Below are 23095 nucleotides of genomic sequence, written 5' to 3' on the forward strand. Positions count from 1 at the left end.
CACTATTATTTAACTTTGGAATCTGAATGATTTTTAGGCTACATTTATTTGTTTAAAATGCAGTGAAAACTGTAATATTGTGAAATATTACTACAAATAACTTTTATTCCAAAAAAATTGTTTTTGTTTTCTATTTTAATAAATTTTAAAATGTAATTTAATCCTGTAATGGCAAATCTGAATTTTTAGCTGCCATTGTATATCACCCTAATAGTTGATCCTCTTGAAAACAGTCGTTCTGCTTAATATTTTTGCCGAAACCCTGATATTTTCTTTCCCCAGGATTCTTTGATTAATAGAAAGTTCAAAAGAACAGCATTTATTTAAGTGTTTTTCTGTCACTTTTAATCAATGTGTGCTTTCTGAATGAAAGTATTAGGCCTATTTTCTTTTTTACTTACCCCAGACTTTTGAACGGAATGTACAGCATAATGTTTGCTTGCATGTGTGTGTATGTGTATTTGCGTAATTCAAACAGAATTTCTCGAATGCCTCTCAAACTGCTTAATACTGCTTTTAACCATATAAAAAGTGAGTCCAGCGAGATGAATCCACCTCCTGAGCTTTAGCACAGAGTGAAACTTCTATTAGGGCTACAGCAGCTATTGGTAGTAAAACCCAAACTAGATGCTGTACACTGAAGTATACGGTTATAAACAAGATTATGAAGTAAAATTTGTAGCGATTGCTGAAATGTATTGCATTCTCGACTCAGAGTACGAAATTGCTACCAATATTATGTCTGGAGTCTGGACTTCAAAGAATAAGAGTAGAAATGGCTCAAAATCATGGAAGCCATCTGTTTAAGAGTTATTTAAAAAGCGAGAGAGAAGATGGTTTAGAGGAAGGGAGAACGGAGGGAGGAGGGTTATAAAGAGAGAGAGAGAGAGAGAGAGTTAGAATAAATCCTTACCACATAATGATTACGGCTCACAAGTCCTGCCTCTGAAATGGAGTGCAGAAGGAGCCGGGATTACAACTACAGTAATCTGAAAACCGCAACTGCTCTCTACAGCCACAGACGAGCACATCAACTCCAAAAAAACATCAGGGGTCAGGGGAAATGAGGCACCTTCAACTACAGGAGACAAGAAAATAAATACAAACCCAAGGGAATAAGAAGCTAAAATATCTGTTGGCGAGCAATCAACAGCCTGCTAAAACAAGAAGCTCCACCTGTCGGCCCGTGCCACCTGTGTGCTCTTCCAACTGCCAGTTTTTGGAGTAACCCTTGGTGTCTTTAACTGGAATGAGGACTACACTGGAAAAATGAGGCGGAAACAAGTAAACAAGGTAAACGAAAGGTTACAATTTATTCTTTTGGATTGAAAAGAGACTCTGAATACATGGAATATTCCTTTTCCGTTTTGTTCATTTTCACATGGATCAACAGGAAATTCAAAATTCTATTATACCTGTTTTTTGGACACAAAATAGTGAATTTCTAAAAAAATAAATAAACCTTTTCATTTTTTCTTTTCATTTGAGATGCAGATGAGATGCTGACAGACTTGGACCTGTCCAATGGAAGCTAAGACACATGTGTCCACCTAACCAGTGACTGTCCTGGACGAAGAGCTCTATGCGCATCTGCACCAGGACACTTGTGGACAGCCGCCTCCTGCCTCTCATTTCTCCTCTGGCATCCGCTCTCCCTCCATCTCTCCACGCCACCTCCTCTTTTCCTCCCCCCTCTCTCCATCCGTCCCACCCTCCCCTCGCGGAAGATGATGTGACCTTCTGCCAAAACTGCGAGAGACCATGCCACTGTCACAGTGGGCTGTTCTGTCTACACTGAAATAGTATCAAACAAGAGCCACGAGAGAGAGAAAGAAGGAGGGGGGGACGGGGGAAAAAGAAGAAGAAGAAAAAAAAATCAGGACGAGTCACGGAGGAGAAAATGTGCTGTCGGGCGTCCGGGCTGGATGTGGTTTGCCAAAGCAGGTAAGTGATCACCTTCACTTCTGCCAGAGGATGTTGCTGGCGTACGCATATATGTAGACACACTTTGAATGGGATTTTTGAAGTTGCGCACCTGTTAATTTGTGCTTTTAGTGACACAACTGTGTTTTAACAGCAGATTTATTTAGGATTTGTGCGAATGCTAAGTGTGTTTGTGTTATGAATCATCCTGAAAGTGCCTTGCTGTGTTCGGACAGGGCTGCGAAACTGTCGATGCACCCACAGGTTGGATGCTTGTTGAAATTGTAAAGTTTTCTTTCACAAGTGTGACCGAACCCCCCCCCCCCCCCCCCCCCCCCAAAAAAAACCTGTAGGTTAAAGCACGTCGTTTCTGCAGTATGTCGCTCTGTGGTTTTCGACTTGCAGGTACTACAAAGATCAATCACTTCTCACTGCAAATTGAGTGCGTTTCCCGTTAAAGTCGCTGTGCTGGAATGTTCAAGCGGCTAGAAAATGAATTCCGTTGAGAGGTGAACTGAGAAATCTTGGATAGGAAGCAATGACAGCTTTCAGTAATTACTGTTGGGAGCAGTTATTAAGGAGCACACACTGACGCATTTGGGATTCGTCCCGCTGAAGCTGTGATAATGTTCCACTTTCATAGTGAGAAGAGGGTGCTTCTAAGAGCAAGGTGGATAATGGAAAGAGAGGTACTTGAGATGGCTGGAAAAGACAAAAGGTGAAAGCTATCAGATCCAATCACAAGTAATCTTGAACAAAAATGGTCAGGAAAAAGAGGAGGGAAAGTTATTAGGAAATCGCAGTGGTGGGTGACAGTTTCAAAATTAGAAACAGCCCAGCTAAATATTTGCTCCAGGGCAAATAGAAAAACATCCTCGCAATCATAATTATAGCTCTTCAGTTGTCAGTCATATCGAGATGCTTTTCAGGGAAAAATGATTACATAGTTAAACAGGAGATGATTAGTGAAAATCATTTTGTAGAAAGATTTTGTAGAATGACCTGATTGCCCTTGCCTCCTCGTTCTCCTTTAGAGCAGTGCTATCAGAGTAATACTTTTTTTCTGTTAGAAGAATTATAACAGTGTTTTATGAACTGAGATGTGACCTGATATATGATTTTACTTTTAATAATAAGAAGTTTTGTACGTTCTAGTTATACGCACATAGTCTGGATTTAGATGTTTCTATTAGGATATTTGCTGAGAAATGTACAGAAGATCTGAGAGGGTTGGCACTGCATCTGTAGTGTGTGTACTATGAAGGACACGGTGTACGTTGTAGAAGTGTAGGACAGTTACGTCAAGTGGCCGACTGTTACGTCAAGACTATGAGGTGTTCTCTCTGCATTCAAGACTTAATTGCGGTCTTTGGGCTTTATGTGTCACACTCTCTCAGCTTGTGTAGAACAGTTATTTTTCAGCAGAGATGTCTATTTTTCCAGGGTTTTAAAAAAATGAAATCACTCACAGGTTACTAGGTTTCTCAAGGTTAACCTGCTATAAGTGTGAAAAAATTATAACCTTAGCTTGTCATTGGGATAATAGGCTTAAAGAATCACCTTTGTACCATATAGGGTGCATATTAGTGCCTTAAGGGGGAATATTATTACCTTACAACGTTACTAGAATGCACCATTTTAAGGGTTAAATAAGGCACAAAGGTGTACCTTTGAGGGAACTGTCCCAGTGATAAGCTAATGCCACAATTTTTGCAGATTTTTTTCCTCACAGATGAGACAGAGTTCACATTGCAAATGCTGTTTGACCATGCAAAACGTGCCGCAACAATACCTTTTTTAGGTGGTTGCCAGGGTGTTTTGATTGGCTTTTTGGTTGTTGTTTATTGGCCGAATGTAAAAGTATCTGTGATATTGTTGATCAGGTCCCTCCTTATGGTTTGCTCAGTTGTTCAACTATCTAACCCAAGCCTGACATATGAAATAATAGTCCGATTTTTTTTTAAATGGAACAGTTTATTTAACCTTTTGACAAAATATTGAAAAAAGATTTTAAAAAAAAATTGCATGTGTTTTTTGTTCAGTATCACATCTGATACATTAGGCTTTTATGGCTCGTATAATATAGAAGAATAAGGAGCTCATACTAAGAAAAACACCTCAATTTTATTGAGGCCCAAACTGAGCAAAAATATGAAATGCGTATAAATATCAGAGTCTCACTCTATATCTCCAAAAAATATGTTGATATTTAAATGTATTTTATGATTAAAGCTCTGTAGTTTTTAATGTAGGAGGCAAAGCATATAAAGCAATGCAATACAATGATGATTGAGAGAGTTCATTTCTTAAAGTCCTGATGTATCATATTTGAAAATCATATTTTTTTAACATGATTTTTCAAAATTCTATGTCGCTTCAGTCCAGTAAGCATTCATCTTGAAATATTGCTATATTTCGTAAGAATAACATAATATAAGCGTAAGGATAACAATATAAAAGTAAAAGTTTCACAGCAAAAAGACACGTGTACCACAACATGAAGGGGAACGTTCTTATTATTTTTAAAGGCCTATTACTTACGGAAATGATGGATGGCAGAGGGCATGAACACTAGATTGCAGACAGCATGTTGATATCATGATATCATGTTGATAATTTAGAGGGCTTAAATGTGCATATCAGATGTGATACAGTTGGCTTTATAGGCTTAAGTATGAGCAATAGTAATAGTGGCTCACACAATCTTAAGAACAAAGTGATCTTTCCCAAAAAAGAAAGTCGATGATCAGAGGAAGAGCTTGGGAAAGTGAGCCAAGACATGGAGAGGGTGAGTGTGTGCTGGTTCTCAAATGCCCATGTGCGCTTCTATGTCAGAGAGTCTGTGTGTGTACGTCCACCCTGTTGTGTGGTGGACAAGTCAGTGCAGTGCGGAGCCAGCGAACCCTGGGATCAATGCATCTGTTCTCTGCTTACACAGAACACAAGCAGAATAGAGCTGCCCGCCTACTCGCCTTATCACAACGCAACACTCAATACTCACGACGCAACACTTATCCCATCAGATTCTTTACATAAAAACAAGATTTCATCTAAATATAAATTATACCATTTCTTACTAAACTGTGTACTGAAACTGATGTATGCATGTCTGAACTAATGCAGTGACTAATAATTGTTTTAAAAACTTGAATCGAGGTAGCAAACAGGATGCAGAGTTCAGATGCAATTCACATTTGAATGTAAAGTCATACAATTAAAATGAATTGAAATCCAAAGAAATTCATATCACACATTTTTAACTAGAAAAGCTAGAAAAAAGTTTGAAGTTTGCAGGTTGATTGACAGATTCAGTATAGAGAGAGAGAGAGAGCGAGAGAGAGAGACATACAGATAGATAGATAGATAGATAGATAGATAGATAGATAGATAGATAGATAGATAGATGCGTAAACTCCTCATCCTTTATATTAAAATTCCAGTTCAAGTTCCTACGGGATGTGGCTAATTTGATTCAAATTCAGACAAACGAATTGAAATTAAGCCAATTGTTCTGTTTTGATTTCTGCATTACCCGACCCACAACAATATCCCAGTGGTGAGTTTCTTTCTTTCTTCTTTACTTTAAAATCAGTTGCATTTGCATTTAGTTGCAGACATTTATTCTCTATAAAATAGCAGAAGGTTGACAGCTTGTTTCAATTTTAATCTTAGCAACTCCATAGCAACACCCTGGCAAAGACTTACAGCACACTAGGCAAACAGGTCAAATCAGCAGTCAAACAGACATTTCTAAACAGATGTTGTCTTAATCCTACGACGGCCCGAACATTCAACACATATACACACCAAACACACACAAAATGTGTCACATACATTCACACTAAAATGTCTCACACACACACAACAGCGCACCCCAGGTGAACAAACGCACTTTAGCAGTGGGACTGAAACATTTCAGCAGTTGATGCTGAGGAATTGCATTACGTTCATTATGTTGTCTGAGATCACCTAATGCCACAGAATGACATTCAATCTTTGCACTGAGACAGTAAATGAATTAGACTGGGGCAGTAGTGCTGTTCTTGCTGGCAGTCTAATGAATTGATGTGGTTTTATGAAGATGGCGACGTTGAAAGCCACAATGACAGTGCCGTAAATTGAATGACTGTTTGAGCTATGGCTATGGCTGTTCACCCAAAATTTTTAATTCTGGCATCATTTACTCACCCTCAAGCCATTTCTTTCTTTTGTGAACATTAACAGATGTTTTACAGAATGTTCATGCTGCTCTTGAGTCTAGATGGCTTGTGCACTATATTCCACATATTAGGAAATTCATACAATAGCTTGTGTGACCAAACTGACCAAAACTAAAAAAAATCAAAAAACCGTCAGTAAATGCTAATGTTTCTTTTTTGGGTGAACTGTTCTTTTAAGACTGTTGTGCTGTCCAGTATTTTAAATGAATGACTGGCTCTGCTCACACCGCTTGATGAGATCTGTCTCTCAAGAACAACATCCAGCGCTGCATCACAGCATACAGGACAATGCCTTGTCAGCAAGTTTTTACATTACGTGTCGCCCAGAGCTTAGAAATGCATCGGTGAGGAGAACTCGTTAAAGTCCCCCTGTAGTCAATAATTTATTCCTTAAAACTCATCTTTTTGATCACTAAAAGGACATATTTAAACGTTTCTTCATGCCTTAAAATAGCTTGAATTAAACTCCACACCCTTGCTTCATTTAGATCCATTCATTTAGATTTGGAGCCATGAATATGCTAATTAGCCCGCCTCCACTCACTCAAGTTCATAGATTCACTCAGCCAACTTACTAAGGTAAACGCTGCAATGGTATCGTCTTTTCAACGTCGGACACATAACGGTAATTATTATGATTAGCCTTTTGCTTGACTATGTTATCAACAGCTAATAATGTGTTGCTAATGTTACACAAACCATGTTCCCGTTCGCCATCTCAGTCTGCCTTCTAACAATCATCAACACTTTGAACAACATACTATTACAAACATACAATATAGCAACGCTATATTGCTAAATCTACCAGATTTTTCATATCAACAAAAAAATATACCGGGATAACCTGGCTTCTCTCGAGACTCCCCTGCTGTCTCACGGTTAATGATATGCTAAGCCCGCCGGCACGTTGACGCGATTGATTACAAGGTAGTTTGTGACGTCAGAAACACCCGCGATTTCAAACTGCGTTTTTGAGACTGTCTTTGGTTCTTTTGAGACAAGACATGGTTTGTCTTAAAGCACATTAAAAACACCACATAGACATATAAACATTAAAAACTTGATTTTCACCACAGGGGGTCTTTAACAGCAACATCACAGACACTTAACAGACATTCTCAAAATACGGTGACTTTCAGGCTTTTTTATTATTATTTTATGTCACAAATGCAGCATTTGTTTTAACTACAACTTATGCTCACGATAGCATACTACCATACAAAAATGCAAAATTACCAAATTACCATTTTATTTATCTACCACCAGATAGATAGATAGATAGAGAGAGTGATAGAGAGAGTGATAGAGAGATAGATAGGCTTTTAGATAGATAGATAGATAGATAGATAGATAGATAGATAGATAGATAGATAGATAGATAGATAGATAGATAGATAGATAGATAGATAGATAGATAGATAGATAGATAGATAGATAGATAGATTGGTTGATTGTTAGATGATAGGAAGAATGATAGAATGTTAGATGGATAGATAGACAGACAGAACAACAGATGATAGATAGATAGATAGATAGATAGATAGATAGATAGATAGATAGATAGATAGATAGATAGATAGATAGATAGATAGATAGATAGATAGATAGATAGAGTGATAGAGAGATACAGTAGATAGGCTTTTAGATAGATATATCTTTTTTATATGAACTTGTTTTAAAAAGGAGAGAGGTTAGTGATGCAAATGAGTTCAACCCAACCTGATTAAATGACAACCATGACACACCCGGTGTGGGACAGATGAAAAAGCAGAGTTTGCATTATTGCTCCAAGGTCATGTAGGGGAAATTGTACCTTTCTTAAGCAACAAGCTCCCATGGCCACATCATCTGTCAATCAGTGTAATTCCTTTGAGAAACGGGCAGGAAATGAACATTTCTCCTTCAACTGCAGGTGGAAACGTGATTACGCACATCTCTCTAAGTTCGGAAGTGGGGAACCTCCTTTGGCACGCTCAGGTGTTACTGTCAACAAAACACGTGCTTGTATTTGTATTCAGAATGCAATCCAAGTGCACCCTGTCCACTATAATGTCCTCTGGCAAGTAAGAAACACAACGTTGTAGGATGCAAAGAAACCAACAGCAAAAACCAAAGCATATCCCTGCTCCCCTGCACTGCAGTGTTGCAGTGTCAATATTACATCTGTGATATGTGATATTTACTTTTTACAAGTGAATGTATTGGGAAATATATTTACAATTTGCATTTACAGAGAAGCTGTTTATTGTTCATACTTAAGGTTAAGAGTTTGTTCAAATCACTAACTCTAATTTTTAAACTCGTGCAGGTGACTTGTGACATTATATCATGTGACATGTTTGACCTGTTGAGTACACTATAAAAAGCAGTAATCTTGTTACTTGTTCCCTTTGGAGCTTTTTCTATCTGATCTAACCATTAAATTTAGTTTTCATGGTGTATCCTAATGTATGTAGCTTTGTTGAAAAATATTTTTTTGACTTAAGGTCTATTAATTCATTCAATATTACCACATTTTTTGGTTAACAATTGATTTTAGTGTAAACAACCACCTACTGTAGCAACTACCCTAGCAACACCTTAGCAACTGCATAATGTACTAAAATCACAGAACACCTTAGAAACAGCATAGCAATACCCTGGCAATCACCCACATGTATATTTTGACTCTGATGATGGTTATGATTTTAAAACTACAGCTAATTTTCTTAATTCTTTAACTTATTGAAGTTTTAAAGGCACACTATGCCGTTTCCATTTTTCTCAAACAGCGACCCTCTGAGTCGCCCTGTGGAATACTTGTATTTAACGTTACTGTCGTAAATACCACTCACACAGAGCCGTCTCTGCACTCTTCCGACCGTGCTTTCTTCGTCGACTCTGCCATGATTCACGTCTGAAATGCGTGCTAGTGTCTTCCATAGAGGCTGCTTCATATGTTGTTGATGTATGTGACGTCGTGCCGTAAAGCAAGCCGTGATTCTCGCGAGATTTGTCGAGGCGCCACCTCTCAAACTTCTTATCTGGTTTTGCCCCCCCAAAGCTGCTCAAACGTGCTGCGTAACACGAGAATGAACCTCATTGGTTCTTGCAGAAGCTCAAACGTGCAGCGTAACACGAGAATGAACCTCATTGGTTCTTGCAGAAGCTCAAACGTGCTGCGTAACACGAGAATGAACCTCATTGGTTCTTGCAGAAGCTCAAACGTGCAGCGTAACACGAGAATGAACCTCATTGGTTCTTGCAGAAGCTCAAACGTGCTGCGTAACACGAGAATGAACCTCATTGGTTCTTGCGGAAGCTCAAACGTGCTGCGTAACATGAGAATGAACCTCATTGGTTCTTGCGGAAGCTCAAACGTGCTGCGTAACACGAGAATGAACCTCATTGGTTCTTGCGGAAGCTCAAACGTGCTGTGTAACACGAGAATGAACCTCATTGGTTCTTGCGGAAGCTCAAACGTGCTGCGTAACACGAGAATGAACCTCATTGGTTCTTGCGGAAGCTCAAACATGCTGCGTAACACGAGAACGAACCTCATTGGTTCTTGCAGAAGCTCAAACGTGCTGCGTAACACGAGAATGAACCTCATTGGTTCTTGCGGAAGCTCAAACATGCTGCGTAACACGAGAATGAACCTCATTGGTTCTTGCGGAAGCTCAAACGTGCTGCGTAACACGAGAATGAACCTCATTGGTTCTTGCGGAAGCTCAAACATGCTGCGTAACACGAGAATGAACCTCATTGGTTCTTGCGGAAGCTCAAACGTGGTGCGTAACACGAGAATGAACCTCATTGGTTCTTGCGGAATCTCAAACGTGCTGCGTAACACGAGAATGAATCTCATTGGTTCTTGCGGAAGCTCAAACGTGCAGCGTAACACGAGAATGAACCTCATTGGTTCTTGCGGAAGCTCAAACTTGCTGCGTAACACGAGAACGAACCTCATTGGTTCTTGCAGAAGCTCAAACGTGCTGCGTAACACGAGAATGAACCTCATTGGTTCTTGCTGAAGCTCAAACGTGCTGCGTAACACGAGAATGAACCTCATTGGTTCTTGCGGAAGCTCAAACATGCTGCGTAACACGAGAATGAACCTCATTGGTTCTTGCGGAAGCTCAAACGTGCTGCGTAACACGAGAATGAACCTCATTGGTTCTTGCTGAAGCTCAAACGTGCTGCGTAACACGAGAATGAACCTCATTGGTTCTTGCGGAAGCTCAAACGTGCTGCGTAACACGAGAATGAACCTCATTGGTTCTTGCGGAAGCTCAAACGTGCTGCGTAACACGAGAATGAACCTCATTGGTTCTTGCTGAAGCTCAAACGTGCTGCGTAACACGAGAATGAACCTCACTGGTTCTTGCAGAAGCTCAAACGTGCTGCGTAACACGAGAATGAACCTCATTGGTTCTTGCAGAAGCTCAAACGTGCTGCGTAACACGAGAATGAACCTCATTGGTTCTTGCTGAAGCTCAAACGTGCTGCGTAACACGAGAATGAACCTCACTGGTTCTTGCGGAAGCTCAAACGTGCTGCGTAACACGAGAATGAACCTCATTGGTTCTTGCTGAAGCTCAAACGTGCTGCGTAACACGAGAATGAGCCTCACTGGTTCTTGCGGAAGCTCAAACGTGCTGCGTAACACGAGAATGAACCTCATTGGTTCTTGCGGAAGCTCAAACGTGCTGCGTAACACGAGAATGAACCTCATTGGTTCTTGCGGAAGCTCAAACGTGCTGCGTAACACGAGAATGAACCTCACTGGTTCTTGCGGAAGCTCAAACGTGCTGCGTAACACGAGAATGAACCTCATTGGTTCTTGCTGAAGCTCAAACGTGCTGCGTAACACGAGAATGAACCTCACTGGTTCTTGCGGAAGCTCAAACGTGCTGCGTAACACGAGAATGAACCTCATTGGTTCTTGCGGAAGCTCAAACGTGCTGCGTAACACGAGAATGAACCTCATTGGTTCTTGCTGAAGCTCAAACGTGCTGCGTAACACGAGAATGAACCTCATTGGTTCTTGCGGAAGCTCAAACGTGCTGCGTAACACGAGAATGAACCTCATTGGTTCTTGCGGAAGCTCAAACGTGCTGCGTAACACGAGAATGAACCTCATTGGTTCTTGCTGAAGCTCAAACGTGCTGCGTAACACGAGAATGAACCTCATTGGTTCTTGCGGAAGCTCAAACGTGCTGCGTAACACGAGAATGAACCTCACTGGTTCTTGCAGAAGCTCAAACGTGCTGCGTAACACGAGAATGAACCTCATTGGTTCTTAAGGAAGCTCAAACGTGCTGCGTAACACGAGAATGAACCTCATTGGTTCTTGCTGAAGCTCAAACGTGCTGCGTAACACGAGAATGAACCTCACTGGTTCTTGCGGAAGCTCAAACGTGCTGCGTAACACGAGAATGAACCTCATTGGTTCTTGCTGAAGCTCAAACGTGCTGCGTAACACGAGAATGAGCCTCACTGGTTCTTGCGGAAGCTCAAACGTGCTGCGTAACACGAGAATGAACCTCATTGGTTCTTGCGGAAGCTCAAACGTGCTGCGTAACACGAGAATGAACCTCATTGGTTCTTGCGGAAGCTCAAACGTGCTGCGTAACACGAGAATGAACCTCATTGGTTCTTGCGGAAGCTCAAACGTGCTGCGTAACACGAGAATGAACCTCACTGGTTCTTGCGGAAGCTCAAACGTGCTGCGTAACACGAGAATGAACCTCATTGGTTCTTGCTGAAGCTCAAACGTGCTGCGTAACACGAGAATGAGCCTCATTGGTTCTTGCTGAAGCTCAAACGTGCTGCGTAACACGAGAATGAACCTCACTGGTTCTTGCGGAAGCTCAAACGTGCTGCGTAACACGAGAATGAACCTCATTGGTTCTTGCTGAAGCTCAAACGTGCTGCGTAACACGAGAATGAACCTCATTGGTTCTTGCGGAAGCTCAAACGTGCTGCGTAACACGAGAATGAACCTCACTGGTTCTTGCGGAAGCTCAAACGTGCTGCGTAACACGAGAATGAACCTCATTGGTTCTTGCGGAAGCTCAAACGTGCTGCGTAACACGAGAATGAACCTCATTGGTTCTTGCGGAAGCTCAAACGTGCTGCGTAACACGAGAATGAACCTCATTGGTTCTTGCGGAAGCTCAAACGTGCTGCGTAACACGAGAATGAACCTCATTGGTTCTTGCGGAAGCTCAAACGTGCTGCGTAACACGAGAATGAACCTCATTGGTTCTTGCGGAAGCTCAAACGTGCTGCGTAACACGAGAATGAACCTCATTGGTTCTTGCGGAAGCTCAAACGTGCTGCGTAACGTGCTGCGGACTGTTAATGGAGGGACAGAAATCGCTAAATCAGAAAATATCTTGATTTGTGTTCTGAAGATGAACGAAAGTCTTACAGGTTTGAAACGACATAAGGGTGAGTAAATGATGACAGAATTGAAAAAAAAAAAGTGTGAACTAATCCTATTAGTAGTAGAATTACTCAGTAAAATCAAGCAATTTTTTACACTTCAGAGATGTATCTAACACTGCTGTGTCCCTTCCCTCTGCAAAAGGTCACTGAAAGTTACTACGTTTTCAACACATGTCGGATGGGTGTCAATCCACAAGCCAGATTACAAAACAAAGTGGTAGCCTATGTTTACACGCGGATTATTCTGTGCGAGTGGGTTTGTGATAGTGCGAGTTGGAGAAAGCGAGTGTTGTGCGTGAGCCGAGTGAAGCAGATATGCTGCTGTTAAAGCAGTCTGATGACATCTGGATGAGGGGAGATTCTGTGGCGGATGCCACAACCTCGGCTTAAGACCGTTTTATCATGATCCCACACTCCAAATAGCCCACACACACACACACATATGTATGTATCTATTTAACAAGAAAACCCAGTATGGTTTTGCTGCGCACCATAACCCAACATGCACTAGAGTTTAGCGTTAACAGTGGTGCCATATAAGATATATGGAGTCTACGGCTACATGTGTCAAGTAAAATGGATCGTTGCCCCTGCGACACATTTTCAATTCCAGCGTAATCTGCTGCCTTTCAGATGTTATTACAGTTAAACAGCCTGGGAAAAAAATCCTCACTCTCACGCAAAAACAGACCAAAAAAAGAAAAAGAAAATCGGCTTGTTGTGCTAAGAAGGTTGACATTGAGTGAGAAATGTGTTTGGGGGAAAGGATCTTGATGGATGGACTCTTTGCATCCTTCTAGGACTCTGGGTTAATAGAGATCTTTACAGAAAGTCCTAGGCGCTGGTCCAGGATCAGATCCATGTCCTTTCTGATGATCAAGATTAATGCTGATGAGAGAGAAGCAGTGTGAAGAAGCTTGTTGTAACCTTTGTTTTCTATATTGAGATTTTAAGACAAAATTACATAAATGTGATATTTTTGATGCTGCAAACGGTTACCATGTTTTTTTTTCTTAGCTTCTTTTTATCATTTACATTTTGCAGTTTTCTAAATGTGCAGTTTAAAACAGAGCACACTGTTTGGAAATACTTTCTCCGACAATGCACTGATCTTGACTGACCTTCTATTGGAATTGTGATGAAAGAACCGGTGATGGTCATTTTTTGATTGAACTGTCCCAAAAATGTAGACATTTTGGAACTTGGAACTGGTTATTATGCCCCCACCAAACCCCCCACACACACTAAATGGTGTGACAAATTAATTTTTAGAAGTACAAATATTCCATCTGGCCGCTCAATGAATATCAGGTCATAAAAAATGCATGCATAATAATTAGAAAAGGTGGAGTATAGCATGTCACATTTCTCGACACATCTGTGACTGTCATGTCACAGAACCCATCTATGAACTGATAATCATTATTTATTAGTGGATGTCATAAGTGTAATTAAGGGGAAAATAGATAGCCTTGTTAGTTAAAAATGCCACACTAAACAAGTAACTTGGGTTGTAGCAGTTAGCTAATAACTTCTTAAACTTCAGCGCATATTTGTGAGTTTATGATCTATCAAATTGTGGTTTGATATTACAACCAATTACAATTGGGTTGTTGAGTGATAATACTTTTCTAAGTGTCATATACTGTATATAGGGTACAACAGGGCTATAGGCACATGCACACCCTAAGAAAAATGTGTTTTTCACTACTCATATAGTGTATGATTGCAGAAAAAAAATAAAAAAAATTTGAATTGAGCATTGATGGAGCCACATATTAAATGTGAAAATAAATCATAAAAGTGGATTGTTTGTTTAAAAATCTTATAAATGTATGAGGTATGAGGCAAGGTGCGCCTTTTACCCCACATAAGGGGTAAGAGCTGTGGCAAGTTTTTGTGCCATCTAGTGGTTTAGAACGTGTCTTTTACCCCAGTGTGCTTTTAGCCCTGTCATTATTTACGCTGTTATTATTTGTGTACAGTAAAACACCCTGAAGGAGGAACTGGAATGTCAAAGAGACTTGTATGTGGACTCTTTTGGCTTGGAATAGTAAATTACCAGCTAGCAACCACTTAAAAACTGTACACCTTAGCAACCGCATAGCAACATCCTGGCAACCACCCAGAACATCTTAGCATTGTGTTGGCATGCACAGGCAAACACCACTCATATTTTGTTTAGATAATGTAAAAACCTAATTGCAATTACATCTGGTATCTGCCAATACAGATCAAGGTCAAACCTCTATTTTAATCTGGTTCTTTGTGACTGCCGGTGACTAAAGATGTCTTTTGATCTCTATTAAATGAGAAAAATGAAGAGACATTAATTTGTATGCATTCAAATGCAGTAAGATTTGGACGTAGAGAAGTTCTAAGGGGCCGTACAATGTTGGATCAGTCACCTTGTGAGGCATTTGATAACCTGCAGCAGCTCTCAGAATCAGTCAGTGTCATGTTAAGCCAGCACGACTGCTGCATGACTGTGCTTTAATGAGTCTTAATGGCTCTTTAATGGCTCGTTAAGCCACAGTCATGCAGCAGCCTTAATGAGAGCCCTGTGAGCACGTGCACATGCTAAAATACACTGTCAAACACAATACCACAAGAGAATCAGCAAAAAGTCTCTAGGCCAGTCATGTGTCATGATGCGTAATGTGCTTTTCATTGGAGTCATTTTAAACCTTGGGTTAACACAATCCTGGGTTACCTTGTAGTGTGTTTCACTGCTTATGCTTAACCTTGGGTTAGTAATTCACACTGTATACCTTGGGCTGTATACTGTACCTTAAAGTTGCCTTAACCTAGAGTTAAGTATACTGTGATAAGCGCATAAGAAGATGCAGGGCAACTAAAGAAACCACATTGAGAGCATTGGTTGTGTGGTGTGGCTTTGTAGGTTCAATTTGGTTTGGAAGGTTAGCGTGGGCAGATACACCATCTATCTATATCTATACTGAATAAATATTTTAAAGTCCCCCTGTAGATGATCATTTTATCCCTTAAAACTCATCTGTGATCACCAAACTGGCATATTGAGATGTTTATTCATGCCTTAAATTAGCACCCTTTCTTCATTTAGTATACCTCCCCACCCTTGCTTCATTTAGTATACCTCCCCACCCTTGCTTCATTTAGTATACCCGGATCCATGAATATATAAATGAACCCCGCCTCCACTCACTCATACAGGCTCGTCAAGTCGATGTATCAGAATGGTAATGCGTTTTATGTATCGCTCTAGATAACATCGGACACATAACGGTAATTAATATGATTAGCCTTTGACTTGACTATGTTATCAAACAGCTAATAATGTGTTGCTAATGTTGCATGAACCATGTTCCCGTTCGCCATTTCAGAGTCAGACAGCTGCTTTCTAAAAATCATTATCCTTAGAAACGCTTTATAAGGCATATTATATTATATTATATTATATTATATTATATTATATTATATTATATTATATTATATTATATTCAACCCAGATGTGGGAAGCAAGGTCCTTAATTTCTGCTGAACATGATAGGTCATGACATATTGCATTTTTATGGTGGAAAATAATATTTAATAAGACAAAATGGTCCCACTTTATATTAAGTGGCGTTAAGTACTATGTACTTACATTGAAAAATAAGTACAATGTACTTTTTGTGTTCATGTTGTATTGTAAAACACTTTTGCTGCTATTGATGTGTGATACGGGTAAAGTTAGGGACAGGTGTGGTGGATTGGGTAGGTTTAAGGTGTAAGGGAAGGGTCAACTGTGTAATTACAAATGTAATTACATAAAGTAATTACAGCTGCAATTACATGCAGGAAATTTTAAAATGTAAGTACAATGTAAAAACATGTAGTTACACAATAAGTACATTGTATCAAATTATTAATTTCAATGTAAGTACATAGTACTTAACGCCACTTAATATAAAGTGGGACCGACAAAATATTTACTTTTTACAGAAAAGTATATTATTAATATTAATTATATTATCACCAAATTCCTTGTATGACACATTTATGCACATTGGGTTTTTATGATACATGAAAAAAGTTAGGCCTATTAGTTATAGTGCCATGTGTGTTGCCCGGATAATTCTGTCCATACCGTACAGTACAGTCAGCTGCCTGCAACCTGGAAGCACGAATGGATGCGGGCGGAACAGGGAGAAAGTATATGTGCGCATTAATGTGACAGCTTGTTACTGATGTTTATCACGAGGCCATAATGACAACACAGGTAAAAATGAACCTGGAGATTGTCATGGTCGATGACAGTCAGTCGGTTGTGGAGTTACGATAGCTAAGAGGTGAAATCTGATGGCAGGCTGAATGAATGCTGCAGGTTAAAAATTTGTCAGCGCCCACAGTCACGAAGATTCAGATTAAAATGGAGCGCTGACCTTGATCTGATGTGACAATAACGGCGTCTGTTTATTGACTCGGCTGTTTGTCCAAAAATGAGATCAGTGGAGGTGCGTGTAATTTGAAATTACCTTTTCAAATCCCCTACAAGCCCATGAGCATTTTAATGGGAACAGTTTGCTAAGCAAGATGTTTAACCACCCAAACATTTTTTTTACCTTATTCATTATTATATTATATTATATCTGCAATATATAGTGATTATAATATGTAAAGCTACACAGGATGTTAAAGATTTTTGCCAATATGCTATAGTTCTTGTGCAATATTCAATTTTATTTCAACTGACAGGTCAAGCACATGAAAGAGAAGATTTTTGAGAGCTTAATACGTTGGCCTAGTATTTCCCTTTTTTACAGTCATCTCCGATGGATATGTGCCTCGTCAAGTAGGGAGTTATGGGAAGGAGTGCATCTTTAAATGTCATACCATTATGAGTAATTTGACTGAATCGGAGTGTGATGGAACTGGAGTTGGAATATAATTCTCTTTGACATATCAAAGGTCCAGAATGCTGCAACTGAATGGAAAATGAGCTTGGGGAAGGATGGAAATACTTTCCTAAGAATTATACTTTTTAGAAATGTATAGTTGCCCCCAATGTGTGAGGACTTTAATGGGAATTTTTAATTGGATTGACAATGACCTTGAAGTTACTAATTTTAAAAGCCTCAGAACTTACAAAACCAGATTTCAGTTTACAGAAATATGTTGGGCTATTTGGGTAGTCTTGTTCAAATCAATGTATGGCATCAATAGCAATCAATAAGAACTTTGTGATTGTAGCTTTTCTTCCTCCCATCCACTAGAGGGTATTGAACACTTCTTTGAGGTTTGAAGCACTGTATTAAGTTCATGCTGCAAGAGATATAATCAGGCCTGCAGTATGCACATGTAATCTCCACATTTGTTTTGCTCAAGACATTGTACAAACAATATACATGTCCAAAAAAAGAGTGGTAGTGGATAAGGAATAGAAGATGGGAAGGGAGTCGAGCGTGATGGGACGCTTCATGCCAGGCTGGATCTGTGGTCGGTACTTTGATCTAATCTGGTCTATGTTCTCAGAGGCTTTCTCAGAGACTTTCAGAGAGCCAAATCAGAGAGGTCATTCATCTGAGCAGACACACAAACTTTCTACTGATAGCTGCTCGGGACAGGCAAGGACAGTGACACATATTAAACCCACAGAGGGAGGGAGAGAATAAAATAGTGTGAGAGAGAGGAGGGGAAATGGAGTATAAATTATAGACTTGTAGATTGGTTCACTGGATTACATCTCTTAAAGGTGAAGTGTTTTATCTGTGTGCCGCTAGAGTCACCAAAGGGATTTGGAAAAATAATTATTGTTGTTTCTGGATAATTTTCCCTGTGTTCCATTATTGGTTGGACAAACAGATAGTCCCGCCCACAAATGTACGTTGGTTCAAGCCTTTGCTTCTGTATCGGGCTTGTTGGGTTACTCAAACGAACAGAGCCCGTGTTTACTTTTCTCAGGGAAAACAGCCTACAAATGGCTTGTTTATAGCTGCATATTAAAGGTGCAGTAAGCAAATTCTTAGAAACGCTGTTGATATTTGAAATCATCCCAAACAAACACTCCCCTTCCTTTATTGCTCCGTCCCCAAAATGCATGAACTCGCAATGCAAGAGTGTCTCTTTTATCATATCTGAAGCGAAGCAAAATAATGCTCCATGAAAATTAAAGCGAAGATGGCAAACAAACGAAAAGGAAGAACAAAAAATGAACAGTATATATGCAAGCAAGAGTTGGTTGTTCGTGGCCAGCAGCACATCAGCTCTAGACAAACAATGACACTCAAAACTAACATTACAAGAGCTAACAAAAACAACAACCCTGTAAAACATGGCAAAACTCACAAATGGAACAAGAGTCTACAATGGACCTAGAGTCTCTCTAGCTCTCGGTCTGTTGTTGTTGAGTAATTGTTTTCTTGAAATGTGTTTGTTTGTTCATTAATGTATTTATTCACTCTGTAAATAATTTAAATATATGATTTTTGCATTACTGTATTGAGAACTGAAAGTTGAGTTCTATTATATTATATTATATTATATTATATTATATTATATTATATTATATTATATTATATTATCAAGAAGAGGAAGGAAGCCACTTAATTTCTGATGAACATTAGTCAAGACAGATGTTCAAAAACCGTTTGATTCTGCAACCCTATTAACTCATGTACATCACAATTCGCTGTACGTGTGGACTTATGAATAATGCACCACACCGTTTGCATTCACATCATTTATAGTAGCAATTTATATCAATAAATTGCTGAACATTTCTCACAGCTGTTATAGCGAACGAGTAAATGTAATCAATCAACCGAACAGACAAGCTTGTGCATTGAAATTAGCGTGTAGCCAGTGCACTCGTATGTTAGAGTTATTGGGAAAAAATGAGATTGTGCCCGTTTACTTTTTGTTCCAGTTGATGGATATTTGTGTAAGAGTAACAAGGCCATGTGGACTGTGTGTCGTGCGTCTCTTTCCTCCGAGTAAGCAAGCATGTTTAATCTGCCAACTGCTGTGTTGAAATCTGTCACTGTCGCTGTATAAAACGCTCCACTGTGCTTTAGCTCGCGTTTACCAATAATGCGCTTTAATCAAATTCACCACATGCTTTAATATGGTTCATTTGTCTGTTTGACATATACCTGAATTAAAAGGCCATATCGACAAAAGCAAAGTGTTTGATTAGGTCACTGATGAGCCATTTGGCCAATCCGTTAAATTTTGTACTCCACTGTTTATCAATAATTCATTGTGTAGCAGAACTCGACTTATATATATTAACACATTATGCAGCCTTGGTGATCACAAAGAGACTTCCTTTAAAACCATTAAAATAATCTTACTGTCCTTAAAACTGCGAAACATCACATGTAAACCTGCTGTAAAGGGTGGGTGCAGGAATAAAGGCATTACAGCAGGCTTCTGTGCCACACGAGACCGTCAGATGAGGTGATACCATCAGGTTGCGAAGCATGACATACTAGGGGGGATTACAGAGGGATTACATGGTGTCTGGCTCATGAGACACTGTAAATTTGGTCCGCATGTTAAAAGTGGCATCTCCACAGCACTGGTCTCCAGGCGGCTGGACAGCTAAAGCCATTCAAAGAACTGAATCCCTTTAAAAACAGTGCTGAGTCTGACGGATAACCCTACGCGTCAATACGGATGCTGTTCAAGGATCACTGCTTTGATATTGCTGGATCTGAGATCTGAGGAAGATTGGGCGAGTTATAAATGAAAGATGATAAATGAAAGCTTAAATTAACCTCAGTTTTACGTCTAAGATTTTTCTATCCATATTGGCAGATTAAAACATGCTTTAAAATCTAAAAACATAACTTTAAGGCCACTGTTTCTAGCATGTATTGACTTTTCATTTCAGGGATTATGTTAGACGGTCTGCAAAAATAAAGGCCAAAGGCACACAAGTTAGGGCTTATAAATCCACACATTCTCCATTTGTTGAAATTATTATTTTTTTTACAGTACCCGCCATCTGTTGGATGTGGTTTGAGAGTGGCGGCTCTTAGTACAGCAGCTGGACAACCCAGTGACTCCTGAGCATGACTCTAAACGTGCAATACGACTCTAATGGCCTCTAACGTTTCATATAAAAATAGTTCTAAAAGGTTGGCTTGATGCGTTAATGCCGACTGACAACAGAACGGCTCTGATGTCTGGATTATGAAGTATTATGGCAATGTTGTTGCATGGATGAAACTGATCCTTTTACAATACCCCACCTTTTGCACTGTGTGTGCACAACAGTTAAATTCCATGTGTATCTTTAGTGTGCAAATTAGACACTTTACAATCAACCTCGAGTTCAACACCAAACTGTGTTCACAACCCATTTGACTTCTTTTTATCTGCTTTTTGACCATTTTATCCATCAATTTTCCTGATATTGTCCATTGGAAATGTATTACATTATGAAATGTGGGAGAGAGTTAGCCAAAACGTCATTTCAGAGTCTGGAAAAGTTATTTTTTTTCCATAGATTACAAAGCATTTTATTTTTCTTTGGAATAATGTGCACCATAGAATCAGGCACAATATGACCATGAAAATGTATTAAGAAAGTAAATAGACTAAATTTTTACTTTCATTTTGACCTAAGGAAGATATTATTTAACCTGATCTGGCTCTTAAAATTATTTTTGTTGGAGTAACCTAATGTAATAATTTAAAAGTAATGAATAATATTTTTGAATTAAAACTTTTTACTTAGACTTTTTATTTAGTTTATTTGGACATTAAGGTCAAGATGCAACAGTGTTTGCAGCATTTTACTTTTGTAATTTGTGTATTTCTGAGTGACAATTTGCAGAAAAAATGAGAGGAGGACATTTATTTAATCCGTTAGGAATTAACTGGATGGTGAAAGGTTGGTTGGCATAACAAGCAAGAATGAAGGTTGTTGGAGGTAATGGTTTGAGAAAGTAGACGTCGCTTCAGAATTTCATTGGGAAAACATGCTGACTACTGCCTCTTTTTACACTTACTTTTTTTTTGTAACCTAGTTATATGGTTAAACTGATTTAGTCATACTGAATAATATTTTTTTGTGTGTGTTGAGTAAAATCAGTTTATTTATGAAGTGCAGTCTGCTGTTTCATCGCATGCAATCCAAATTCTCTTATTTACCTGTAAATCTACGATTAAAAAAAAATCAATGTCAAAGTAGTGTCTTCCATAGAGATTCTTTTCTGCCATCGACACATGGATAAATTTTAGTGTTATAAACGTTGCCAGAAAAATCATTTTGGTTGTAATCTGTAATCTGAGTCATAAATGCTGCAAAACTTTTATGATTACTAAAACATTAGTTGTTCCTCATATTAGCAATGTTTTCATGCATACATTTTCACCAATCCGAATGAATCCAATGTGAGGTGTTTACATGAAGGCTTTTCAGTCCGAGCCACCAATCCGATTACTAACGAATTATTAAGGCTCAAATAACTGCAGTAAATGTTTACTGCATTAACACATTCTCAAACTTTTTGTTTTGACTTCTTTCTGTAGTGCTTCAAACCTTAATTAGAAGGTCAACCATCATTAAACCCCACCATCCCTGGTAATTCACACCCATTTGTTTTCTTCCATCTAGGCAGTAGGCGACTGAGATGGGCGTTCATCTAGGCTGTCTCAGCGACACACTGTGGCTGCCGTTGCTGCTGCTGCTGTATGTCTTCTCCGCCCCCCGCTGCCAGTGCCGACCGTTCGGGATGGTTGAGCCCACCGTGAACGTGGCGGTGGTGTTCAGCGGCTCCGCCTACCAGTTGGAGATCAAGGGGCGACTGAGCCGGGAGAACTTCCTGGACCTGCCGCTGGAGGTGAACCCCATCACTGTGCTGGTGAACAACACCAACCCGCGCAATCTACTGACGCGCATCTGCGACACGCTGGCTGCTAACAGGGTGCACGGGGTGGTCTTTGAAGATAACATTGGGTCCGAGGCCGTGGCGCAGATCCTGGACTTCATCTCCACCCAGACGGCCGTGCCCATTGTGGGCATCAGTGGGGGATCCGCCGTTGTCCTGCCTCACAAGGTCAGAGTCGAGCACTGTGCCAGTTTCTAAAGTTGCTTGACCTGGATGGGTAAACTCTGATTTCTGGGCGTTCATACATTCCCCCAGAGTTCTTTCACGGTCTGCATCAAAGATTCGTTAGGGAAAATGTACATTCAGCATGCAAAAAAACCCTGACTGGGTCATCGAGGCCCTGATGTGAAGTGGAGAGGTCCTGAATCTCCCAGAAGGGGTTTATTTTTGGCTGACTGTCCATTATCTCGCTAATTACAAGGCTTCTTAGCAAATGTATAAATAAATGGACATGAAATATTGATTTGAGATGAAATAATGTTATTATTTTAGAAGAAAGAGAGCGCCAGGGAACTTGGGACAATGATCCGATGTACTCTACAGTTTAATGGTAAATAATTATACAAATATGTTTAACCCCAGAATCGAGTATTCATAATAGCATTCACTGCGTCTTAATAAAAGTCCCTATAAAAGGACTTTTGAGCTGTTTTCACA

General features: G+C 39.6%; 1 protein-coding gene across 1 annotated transcript in view; it reads left to right on the plus strand.

Moving 5' to 3' along the window:
- The first annotated feature begins 930 nt into the window (after positions 1-930).
- The window catches only part of grin2ca (glutamate receptor, ionotropic, N-methyl D-aspartate 2Ca), a 68712-nt gene continuing 46547 nt past the window's right edge, over positions 931-23095 (plus strand). The window contains exons 1-3 of the mRNA XM_079894620.1: positions 931-1293; positions 1489-1944; positions 22165-22606. Of these exons, the coding sequence (XP_079750746.1) occupies positions 22181-22606 (426 nt within the window). The 5' untranslated portion in view covers positions 931-1293; positions 1489-1944; positions 22165-22180. The remainder of the gene's footprint in view (positions 1294-1488; positions 1945-22164; positions 22607-23095) is intronic.

Source organism: Squalius cephalus (genome assembly GCF_949319135.1).
Source record: "Squalius cephalus genome assembly, chromosome: 1".
NCBI classification, from domain to species: domain Eukaryota; kingdom Metazoa; phylum Chordata; class Actinopteri; order Cypriniformes; family Leuciscidae; genus Squalius; species Squalius cephalus.